The sequence below is a fragment of the Notolabrus celidotus genome, chromosome 23 (assembly GCF_009762535.1).
Source record: "Notolabrus celidotus isolate fNotCel1 chromosome 23, fNotCel1.pri, whole genome shotgun sequence".
NCBI lineage: Eukaryota > Metazoa > Chordata > Actinopteri > Labriformes > Labridae > Notolabrus > Notolabrus celidotus.
Window position 1 is genome coordinate 10,846,244 of NC_048294.1, and position 12,082 is coordinate 10,858,325.

A 12,082-nucleotide genomic window follows, 5' to 3' on the forward strand; every position below is an offset into this window, starting at 1 on the left:
GAACGATTGCTGATATTTTTGCAGATGACTAAAAGGAGGGAAACATCACACTGTGGTCAAATATGGTCCTGAGAAAGACTGATGTTTACAGGTGTTAAACAACGCGATCATACAGACTGTTATTCAGAAAAGTGTCATGAAATCCTCGGGGAGTGGATCTACTTTGGCACGGGAGGCAGCTCACGGAGAATCAGATAAGACATGAGGGTCGACTAACTCAATAAATACAGCGAGGGAGAGGGGAGAAAAAAATTCAACACATATTTGTAGTGGTTGTTCTACAAGCTCGGGTGTTGTCAGCAAAGTTAAACAACTTCTGAAAAAACTTCGGAGAGCCAGGCGGCAGGAATACACACCGGGGTCTCACTGAGGGACAAGATGTGAGAGCACATATTCCCTGTGAGATGTGCGCTCGAAACGGGGGCGACGCTGTTTCCCACGACAGACGCCAAACACACCCTCGCCCCCTTATCCCCACCACCACCACCACCCCCACCCACGCACTCATCTCCTCTCACATCTTTCATCCGGGCAAACAACAGCAGTGCTGACTCTACTGCCGAATGAAATATTCATGGCAGAGATGAAGCGGATGCAGCTGAAAGACTGTGTACCTCTCTGTATGCTGTTTGCACCGATGGGACCCTCGCAGCCGGTTAGGTGTTCAGGGCTGGTTGTTTGCGCCGGTGGAGCGCTCCTGAGGAGGAAGAAAAAATCAGTGTATTGGAATCAGGGGATAAATAGGTAACACCGTTTAGACTTAAAGGCCTTCAGAGTAGAGATGCTGAATGTAAAAGCTAGCTTCCCTGTACAAAAGGTCAATAATATATAGTGTGTAGGTGGAATGCAGAACTGAATTATATTTGAATGTAAAGAAGGGAAGTTTTTCATACAGAATGTCTTGTTTAGCATTCATTCATGCCACTGTAGCATAGAAACTTTATTTCTAAGTATATTTCACCTTGCTCTTCTAGCTTGTTTAAAGAGTTCTCAAAAACCGCTTTAATGAAGTAAAACTTTAAGCTTAAAGAAGTAGTTCAACTGTAATGTGCACTCTTTTAATGAGAGGATAGATGGCACTCACATGGAAGGTACAGCAACAATTAAGCTAGCAGTGACCAGTTAGCTTAGCATCAGGTAGCCTTGTTTTATGAGGAAACCTAACACTGTCCTATGTCTTTGAAAGAAAACTTCAGACTTACTTTAACACTCTTATGAAGCAAAATTTGGGGATTGGAGCTGGTTTTGTTAAGCTAACAGCAGCCTAAGTTCAACAAAATGGACCTTTAAGGTGCATTTCGACCAAGAGTTCCAGGGTCTTTTAGCCCCCAGAACTACTTTGCCCGGAACTAAAAGGTTCCTGTGCCCCCATTGTTGTCTGCGTTTCGACCACGGGCTGAAGTCCCGAGTAGATTGTGCAAATCAGGCCAGTGACGTATGGAGAAAAAAAATTATATTAAATAATATTTTGAAATCTTAATAAAAAAACTAAACTAGTTTGCACTCCCAGGAACTCTATGTGTTTCAACAACTGTGTAAACTCCACGAACACTGTTACGTTCAGCTGAAAGTCCCAGGACCTTTTAAAAGTACTACGCCCCAAGCAGGGGCTTTTCAGGGGGAGATTAACTACCCCTGAACTAAATTTAGACCCTGGTTCCTCTGGTCGAAACGTAGTTCAGGGGTAAAGTCCTTGTGATCTAAAAACGCCTTTTAACACCCTAAATCCTCACAAATCTGCACCTAATATTATGTTTGTGTTTTCTTTCCAATGACTAAGCGTAAACATCCCCTTTCACGACCTTTTATGTCTATTATAGTAAACACAGACTCAATACAAGTAGAGATGTTAGCCTTTTGGCTACATATAATATTTTTTACCACATTGGCGTCCACCAATAGGTTCATAATAGGGGTAACTTAACGTCAGAGGTTCTGTCACCTTTTGAGAAGTCTAGCTGTATCACCAACTCCATTCGATCTGCAGAGTCCCTCTCTACTTTAAAAGACAGCTAAAGACCCAGCTCTTCAGGAAGCACTATGCACTTAGCTAGACAGTTCTCCACTGTTGTCCCCAGTGGCAGATCATGTCTTCCAGCTACGATTGACTCGCACTGTCCTGCTCTACTCTGGGAATCTGTGTTCAGCTCTTGAGTGACCCAGCACTTGGTACTTTGGTCATTATTGTGGTGATGTTAATTGTTGATGATGATAATGGAAGGTCTTAAATTGGTTGGTTGCTTCATTGTAGATGTTCCTTAAAAATAAATACATAAATAAAAATTTTAAAAAATCCTTACTTATTTTTGTGCATTGCCTTTACACTGCTTGGCAGTACCTGCACCCAAATTGACTTGAAGCACTTTGTTACTCTTACTGATCTTGTTTCCTCTTGTCTAGATCTTTGCTTGTGTTGTTCTTGTTCTCGTATGTACGTCGCTTTGGATAAAAGCGTCTGCTAAATGACATTGTAACATTGTAACATTGTAACCTAGGCTGTTTTCGAAACGGCCTGCTACATACTAACTACTAATGTAGTAGGTCACAATACTTGGGTCACGATACAATAGTATCACGATATATCACGATATCACAATATTGTGATATACTGCGATATTCTATACAATAAACTAAGAAAAAATAGGGATGGTGTAAATGTAAAAATCACACATTATTACTCAAAATTGAAAGGACAAATTAAGGTAAAACTATTTGATTGAAAACAACTTTTCCACTTTATTGTTTTTGAAATACTGAAGTTGTATTTTATTTCCAACTTGGCTAAAATGTGAATTTTTATAATTACAAAATGTCAATATTAAGAGTTGAAATATCGATATCATATTGGAGGTCAAATTATCGCGATATATTGCTGTATCAATATATATTTTTTCACACCTCTACTGCCTATTACATACTATGTTTGAATTTAGTGTGTAGTATGACTGTTCTGTTGGATCTGTGTTGCAGTACAACGGCCAAGCTGATAGAGAAACTGCTTCTTTAGCACCCACTTATGATTTAAAAAGTTAGGAAGTGGTTTATATGTAATTTAATAATTTTCACAGCACCTAAAAACTGAGTTCCCCCCCATCAAAAAAAGAAGAGAAAAGAAAAAGCTGAATGAGCACTGTGCATTATGGGAAACAGTACGCGAGGCAGACTGGTCCGATGCATGCTGAGACATTCTCCCGAATCAGTATTTTGGCATATTGCAGATTTTGTTCTTGTTCACATACTACTTACGGAATTTTGGCCGAATCAGTACGTACTGCTAGTATAGTAGGCCGTTTCGAAAACAGCCCTAGACTTTATGTTTCTGTTAGCTAGCTGGCTACTATCAATAGCTTTTTGTTACTCATCATACAGTGTGGTATCAATTTTCTCATCTAACTTTGAGCTATAAGAACAGCAGACTCTCTCACCTGTCTTGAAGAGCTGGTATGCTCTGTATTGGGATTTCAGGGACAGGCCGATGTCTCAGCCGGTACGACCGAGTTAGCCGTGGCCCTGCAGGAGCCTTAAAACTAGGCTGTGTGTCATAGATGGAGTTCTCCACCATTTCACCAGAAAACCCCCCATGGTTTTCGGTGAACTTTGACTCTTGTACGTCAGCAGAAAAGGACACTGAGTCGGCGCTGGACAGGGACGGGTCTTCTGGAGAAATCTCCCAGTCTGACGGCATTTCTGAAATGGAGAGTGACTCACTGCTGCTGCTGGTGCTAAAAGACGCGGTAGTAGGGTCTTTGCTGAGTTCATGCATGGATGTATTGATGTTCTCAGGATTTCGTGGCGCCGGTTGAGGTAGGCGTTGGTATCTACCCTCTTGGACGTTCTCACTTTCTGTTCCAAGTTCTGCTCCTGGAGGCAAAGTTCGACTCACCTCCGAATCCCGGTCTTTCCTCTCATTTGGCTGACGGTGCTGACAAGAAGTTGCCCTCTTTTTATCCTTCAAGAAGATATGCCTTGGGTGTGGCACTGGCTTTCTTCCTGTCCTCCCATTCACCATCTCTTCGTCTTCATCCATATCTTCCTCTTCACCACTCTGCTGCTTCACCCCAAGTGCTTCCAAACTGCGGAGGATGCGCCTCCGGTGGCCTGTTGGAAGCACTTGAAGCTCCAGGAGTTGCTCATCTGTGAGGTCCTTACAGTCTTCCAGAGCTTGATAGCCTCCTTGCTGGAAACACAAGGCATACTGGCTCAGACGGAGGGTGGAGAGCCACTCCAGAATGTTCTGGTTTGGCTCTGGAGGCTCCAGCATGACGCTCTAGTACCAGTTCTGCCACATGAGGGAATTCCAGAAGTAAAACTGTGGACACAAAAAGAGTTGGAAATAAGTGATTAGTCAAGAAAAATATTAATTTAGGAGGCAGTAGTGCCATCAAACAGAATGTAACTCTTGATTCTTGTACCACAAACGAGACAATTAACCCGTGAAACCTTCTGAGACTTTAACTTTTTCCACAAGGGATATTCTGTCAAAATTTCCGGGTTTGAAATTTGCATTTACAGATCTCTTTGTTGACATTACCGGACTCTGAGCTCATTAACACTTATTAAAAACATCTGAAATGATTCACTTCATAGCTCTTCTGCCAAAGATCAGGGGATCAATGTCACTCTTGAGTTTGTGCAGTGAGTATGAAACAAAATAAGGTCATTGAGACAGCAAGCTTATCTCGGTATGACACAGAAGGGAAGCTGACTCTGCTTTAGAACGTCATACAAAACCAAGGTGCGAAAACGAGCTGTGGTTTTTAAATTCCAGGAAGTCCCAATGACAATCAAGAAAGGGTCTGGTACAGGAACCACCACAAAACCACTGTGTCACTTGTCAGTTTTGGTTCTTGTGCAGATGAATCGCAAGAAAATGTACAATATTAGCTGCTCAAATGTAAAGGTGCAATGAGATGATTTTTGCATTTTAAATTCCTGCATGTACAGTATTTCCTGCATCTCTTCCTACACTGATTTGGAAGTCGTATATTTCCCTTGACATGTCCTCTCTTTTCTTCTTTGCAATAAATGCAGTGTGATCAACTACTGCTCAACACTTATACAACTCCAACTCCGACATGATACGCTTGGATTCAGTCGCCCTAATTTCCTGGACACAACAAGTGAAAGTATAGCTGAACTGGCGATATGAGGAGCATAGAAATCGCACTGGCAATTAGCGTTTAGAGTCTTGCAGAGCAATGCAGGCACTCAGACTATATATGCCTCATTATGTTGTTGACCATTAGGATGAAGCTACAGTGCTGAAGTAGAATTTTGGAAAACTGAGCGTAGGGCTGAGCGATAATTTGACAACGATTAATCGTGATATTAATTTTCTCAATATAAGTATAACAAATCGCTGCTGTCGGGCAAAAACCTTGTATCTCCAGATTCCTTTATTTGTTTGTTTTATTCCAAAATTTTAAGTTTTTAGTCACCCTAAGTAACTGTCACTGGGCATTACAAAATTTCAGCCAATGAAAAGCATCAAAAACAGCAGGTAGCTGAATCCCATTCTGTGTTTTGTTATTTGATAACATTTTTTTTTTAATTTCCTGAAAATGTGTAGTTTTGGAGATATGAGGTTTCAGCCTGACATCGAATGTTGGATAAAAATTTGACATATTTATATCTGTAATTAAGCTCCCCAACCACTTGAAAGGGAGGGGGCGCTAGGGAGCCTTAAACGCTAGTTGCCACCCAACATTAACAGAGGAAGAAGACGGCATTTAACAGCCAATCCTGTCTCAGAGTGAAGGCTGATTTATACTTCTGCGTTGAATCAACGGCGTACCCTACGCCGGGGGTCCGCGTATCTCCCGTACCTACACAGAGGCCTACGCACGTAGCTGACGTGCACCTCCTCCAAAATGTAACTCCCCTTAGAGCCGACGCGGACCGCAAGCTCTGTGATTGGTCCGCTCGGCGGCTTTGTCTTTCCCGCATTTACAACACTTCCGGGATCCCGGACATCGGGCGCACATGGGCCGTGTATTTCCTCTCCTCCTCTCTATTCTTCATGTAATCATGTCTGTATGATAAACAGCAACATGTATCAGCTGTAGATTAACATAACACGCTCTGAAACTCTGTGGAAAAGTAAACAGAGATCGTAGCGGGACCGGAAGCAGGCGGCCGGCTATCAGAGAGACCGCACTGCCCTCGGGCGTTTCGGCGGAGAATTGCTGCGCGACACGGACACACCGACGCACAAGTATGTGGGGCTCATGTCCACGTCAGCCCCTGCGGCGATGGGGAGACGCAGAAGTACAAATCAGCCTTGAGGGGTAGGAGGGGCGACACTGGAGAAAACTCAAAACCTACCAGCTCAAAGCTCATATGTATACGGAATATGTGCGTCATCGTGACAGGACGATTGGAGCGAGCATGCGCAGAACCACCGGAATTAATTTAAAGCCGAATGAACGTATACATGATCGAGGAATTATTCAATTCGGATTTAAAATCAGAATAAACCGGCCACTTACTTCAGATTTAAGTTTAATTTGGAATGGTCATTTTCATTCGGAATGAGGTGTTTACATGGTCATTTTTAATCTTTCTAAAGAGGATTTAATTTTTATTCTGAATTAAATAGGAATTAAAAGTCTCGTGTAAACGTAGCCAGTGTGTTGACACTGCGTTAACTATTAACTTGAAACACTTTGTTTAATATACTTTCAGGATGTGGGTAAAGGAAGAGCACAGAGACAACTCCTGCTGTGCATTTCTAACATGTTTAATGTGCACCAGGACCACCGTTTCTCTTAAAAAGTTTATGCTTAACCAGGCCACCACCATCTTTTACCTTTAACTTTATATTAAACCTTTCAGACAGGCAAGACATACTCATCTTCAAATGCACTCCAAGAAACAGAGAGGAAAATTAAATTCCCTCATACTGCTTTCTCTTTAAGAGTGCTCCAAAACGATCAAGAAGCTTGTACTGCACATTTAAAAGATCAAAATCTGCTAGCCAACAACAATTTGCAACACTCCTGAATGAAACAGCAGGAAACAGCAATAGATGTGATGAAACAGAAGCCGCATAGAGGCTCAGTGGTCAGGTTTTGGGTGAGAAGCTTACTTTACAGTCTGACATTTGAATCAAATCACAGAAAAACTGAATTCCTGTTGAAAGGTTAACAGATATCTTTATGAGTAACCTTTAAGGGTTTCTTTTTTTTTTTTGCAGCACTTACCCCAGCACAGCTTTAAAATCCACTGCCTAGCAACAAACACTGGTAGGTAATAACCCTGCTAATGGAGAGATATTAAATGTCTATTTGTCCTGATGCTTTCACACCACTTGTGTTCAGTCGACCAATAATGGCTCTGTGTCTTAGTCTCTCTATGGCACACACAAACACACAAACACAAACCCACAAACACAAACCCACAAACACACACACACACACACACACACACACTCACACGCACACACTTAAAACTCACAGGAAGATACATCATAATCAACATCTTGCCTTGTCCACTTCTCTTTTAGGTTGCAAACCTACAGCACACAGGGGACCTAAAGTGTTACTTCTGCTTTCAAGTAACACACTCTTGCGGGAAATTGTATGCATATCTGTTTTTTAAGTTCAGTGCTTAGTATGCTAGCAGCTCACAGAATAAACATGACCATTTTTTTTATAACCTAGAGAGACTACCTCTTCCCCTATCATTTATTTTGTGCAAAAAATCTGAAAGTAGAAGTTCTCATCTTGCTAGACTACAAAAAAAAACACATTTGCAGCTTACATTTTTTTTAGCACTTAGCATTCAGGAGCAAAATGAAAGCCCTAGTACCCCATATGATGCACTCATTACAGACCCTATATGAAGTCCATCAGACAAACCCACCAACCTTAGCATTGTTCTGTTAGCAAGCAGGGACCTGTTTTGGCAAACAGCCAGTGCAGGCACACGCCAAAGCTTGCCAGCACATTTGACCTGGCCTTCTCCACATCTCTGCCTTTTAGCGCTTGCACACCCACCCACCCACTCACACACACACAACACAGAGCCCACACGTTCAGCAAACATTTATTAAGGGCTGGGTATGGGAGTTCAGATCTATAGCTGCTGCTCGGTGTCAGAGCCCGCAGAGTGTGTGTGAGTGTGGATCAATAGTGGAGAGCAAAAAGAGAACTTCACATTATAAACAGCCTGCTCAGACCACAGAGGCATGGGAGCAACATGCAGCAGTGTGAGTGCAGCAGACATACAGATACAACTGCAGGTCACACACGTACATGTAGAGTATTTACATAACCATGGGGGGATTATGAGATAATTAAACCCTGGGAAGCTTACACCTGCAGCTTTTGTAAGAATTCAGCTTCTCCATTTACCATTTGCATTGTATTGTTGTCATTTCCTGTCTCTCTGTTGTGTTTTTGCATATATTCACAGTGTTTTTGTGTCTTTGTGTAGTTGTTTTTGTGTAGTTGAAGCTGTTTGGCATCTGTGTTGTTTACAACTTTTTTTTAAGTTATATTTTGGGTCTTTTTTGCCTTTATTGGTAAGACAGCTGGAGAGAGGCAGGAAGTGTGGGGAGTACAGAGTGGGGGAAGACTGCTAGGCCACCAGCGCCCCGTTGTTTACATTTCTATTAAATTGCATCTTTTTTACATCAACTTCAATTATATGTATCTCTCTATGTAGCTGTCTCTGTCTCTGTAGTTATTTCCCATTGTTTGTAGTATTTTTGTAGTGTTTTCTTGCATCTGTTTTCAGTTGTATCTGATAAAATATCTATTTTTGTCTATTTATAGTTGTTTGGAATCACTCCATAGTTGTTCCCATCACTTTGTAGCAATAATGTGTCTATTTATAGGTTTTTTTTTCATCCCTTTGTAGTGATTTGTGTGACTGAAGTTGTTAACTAATGTTGTTTTGTAAAGCTCCAAAATAGTTTCCAAATCTTTGAAGTTGTTTTGCATCTCTGTCATTGATTCAAATAGTCTTGGGTTGTTCTTGTATGTCTATTTGTTGTTGGTCTGTGTCTTTCTGTAGTTTCCTGTAGGTATTGAGGTATTGAGTTGTGAGGTGAATCTGTATGTAGTTGTTCCATCACTGTGAAGTTATCCCACTTCTTGTTGTTGTTTCGCAATTCTGTGTGGTTGTTTGACATCACAATTTGATACTTGTAAGTGCATAACTTGTTTCTCAAATGTTTTTGATTTTTTTTCCCCACAGTCACTTGTGACTACTAATATGTTGTTTTGGGGTCTTGTAGTGTTTTTTCCCTTTCACTTTTTTGCACCACTTTCAAGTTGTTTTGTGTCTCTTTCAAGTTGTTTTGTGTCTCTTTTAAGTTGTTTTGTGTCTCTAAAGTTGTTTTGTGTTGTTGTTTTGTGTCTCTTTTAAGTTGTTTTGTGTGTCTTAAGTTGTTTTGTGTCTCTTTTAAGTTGTTTTGTGTCTCTAAAGTTGTTTTATGTTGTTGTTTTGTGTCTCTTTTAAGTTGTTTTGTGTGTCTTAAGTTGTTTTGTGTCTCTTTTAAGTTGTTTTGTGTCTCTAAAGTTGTTTTATGTTGTTGTTTTGTGTCTCTTTTAAGTTGTTTTGTGTGTCTTAAGTTGTTTTGTGTCTCTAAAGTTGTTTTGAGTCTCTAAAGTTGTTTTGTGTCTCTTTTAAGTTGTTTTATGTTGTTGTTTTGTGTCTCTTTTAAGTTGTTTTGTGTGTCTTAAGTTGTTTTGTGTCTCTTTTAAGTTGTTTTGTGTCTCTAAAGTTGTTTTATGTTGTTGTTTTGTGTCTCTTTTAAGTTGTTTTGTGTGTCTTAAGTTGTTTTGTGTCTCTAAAGTTGTTTTGAGTCTCTAAAGTTGTTTTGTGTCTCTTTTAAGTTGTTTTGTGTCTCTAAAGTTGTTTTGAGTCTCTAAAGTTGTTTTGTGTCTCTTTTAAGTTGTTTTGTGTCTCTAAAGTTGTTTTGTGTCTCTTTTAAGTTGTTTTGAGTCTCTAAAGTTGTTTTGTGTGTCTTAAGTTGTTTTGTGTGTCTTTTAAGTTGTTTTGTGTCTCTAAAGTTGTTTTGTGTCTCTTTTAAGTTGTTTTGTGTCTCTAAACTTGTTTTGTGTGTCTTTCATGTTGTTTTGAGTCTCTAAAGTTGTTTTGAGTCTCTAAAGTTGTTTTGTGTCTCTTTTAAGTTGTTTTGTGTCTCAAGTTGTTTTGAGATGTTATTTTTATTCTGCACTCTTTTCACTGGGATGCTGTTTTGTTAGTCTGTCTTTATGTGTCTTTGTGTATTAGTGTTTTTGTGTCCTTCAGCCATGATGCACCTTTCCTACTTCTTAGGCATCTCTAAATAGCAACCCTTGTAGTTGTACTTTGTCTCTTTGTTGACTTTTTATGTCCCTTTGAACTCTGATGCACCTTTTTCTAATTGTAAGGCCTCTCTTTACAGCTCTCTTTGTTGTGGTTTTATGTCTCTTGTTGCTATTTCTTTAGGGTTCATTAAGTAATCCATGCACATCCCGTCCAACTCACTGACATACAATGGGACAGAAATTTATCAGAGCATGCATTTGATCCCTCTACAAAACAAAGCTAGGTTACGTCTGAAAAGCATGGCTGCCAGCACAAAAGAGATGTGTTACACCCACTGCACAGCACCTTCTAACACACCACACAGGTATGGTGATATATTAAGGAGGTGAGTCACAGTATGCACGCCCATGCATGCACATCATCAACAAACACACCTACCTCATGCTGCTGCACATATCTCAGCAAGCAACTTGAACAAAGTCCAATTTGTGTCCCTTTCCTGGTTTGAAAGGAACACTTCTGAATGTTTGGCATTTTTATTCATATTGTCACTTTAACGTCAAGATTAAGAGAAGGTTATGAGTCCAGTGTAGCACAAACTAAATAATACCCTCTTAAAGGTTTTGTAGGGGTACAATTCCTCAACTTATTTCGAGTTGTTTAGGGGCAGAAGTGTGTTTCATTGAGAAAGCAAAACCACCAGTGTAGTTGTGGGACAGGTGCTCATTTGTGTGTTGACACTTACTGGAAAAAGGTATTACATCACTCAAAATAATGTAAGACACCTCAAGTGAAGTCTGACTGACCTGAGTTTCACTTCAGCTTCTCACCACACTTGCATCACCGGTGAATTAGACAGTACATCGCCTCAAAACAGAAAAGCTTATCGGTTTAAGGTAGTTTTATCGGTCTCTCGTGCGCGTTTTAGCCAGCTTCAGGTATATAAACATTCGAATTCTGATGACGTAAGACGCTGCCGTGCGTAAGGCGGTTGGGAGAGCTTACCTGCAGGTTACAGACAGAAGCAGACGTCAAGCATCATCTTTTCGACGCGTGCTGTATCCAGTTTTCTTTCATAGTCCTTGCAGACTCCTCTCTGTGCATGTGTTGAGACTGTCGCTTGCCCTCACAGCGTGCTTTCAGACGCTCCTCTGTTGTTTCCGTTCCCTGTTGGCTCGCACACGCCACCGAGAGTAACACCACGCCCACACTCCAGGAGATCAGCAGCAGTCCTCATACTCCTACTTTCATTTATAAGACAAGATAAGATAAGATATTACTTTATTGATCTCCGGGGGGCAACCCAGACATAAGTACAATCAAGAAGAAGTTTCAATAAGTAAAATAAAAAATAATAAAATAAAAAATATAAAAATAAAAATAGAATAAAATAAAGCTAGAATATAATTTAGATATATACAATGTTACAATGGAATTTAGATTAAATAGAACTAATAACAGGCAGTATTAAAAAAAAAAAAGATTCAGTAATGACAGGTTGACATGGTGTGATTATGGTTGGCAATGACAGATTAAGCAATAAATAAAAATAAATATGGGTATGTAATATGACCGTGAGTTGTAGTAACAACAATAATGTAATATAATATAATATAATATAATATGGCAAGATAATTATATAATACAGTATATTCTGCATTATAGTGCCAGCAGCAGTCAAGAGAGTCAGTACGAGATGAGATGATGGAGTGTGACAGACAATGCAGGGATGGTATGGATCTGTTCAATGGGGGGGTCAGTGGTCAGTGTGGTGCAGTCTGTGGCCTCCGTTACTGTTTAACAGTCTGATGGAGGTGGGCAC

At 40.3% G+C, this 12,082-nt stretch overlaps 1 protein-coding gene across 1 annotated transcript in view; it reads right to left on the reverse strand.

Annotated features, from left to right (window-relative positions):
* The window catches only part of zmp:0000000660 (arf-GAP with Rho-GAP domain, ANK repeat and PH domain-containing protein 2), a 209,934-nt gene extending 198,503 nt beyond the window's left edge, over nt 1–11,431 (reverse strand). The window contains 3 exon segments of the mRNA XM_034676822.1: nt 615–697; nt 3,426–4,309; nt 11,266–11,431. Coding sequence (XP_034532713.1) covers nt 615–697; nt 3,426–4,261 — 919 coding nt within the window. The 5' untranslated portion in view covers nt 4,262–4,309; nt 11,266–11,431.
* Between the last annotated feature and the right edge of the window lie 651 nt (nt 11,432–12,082).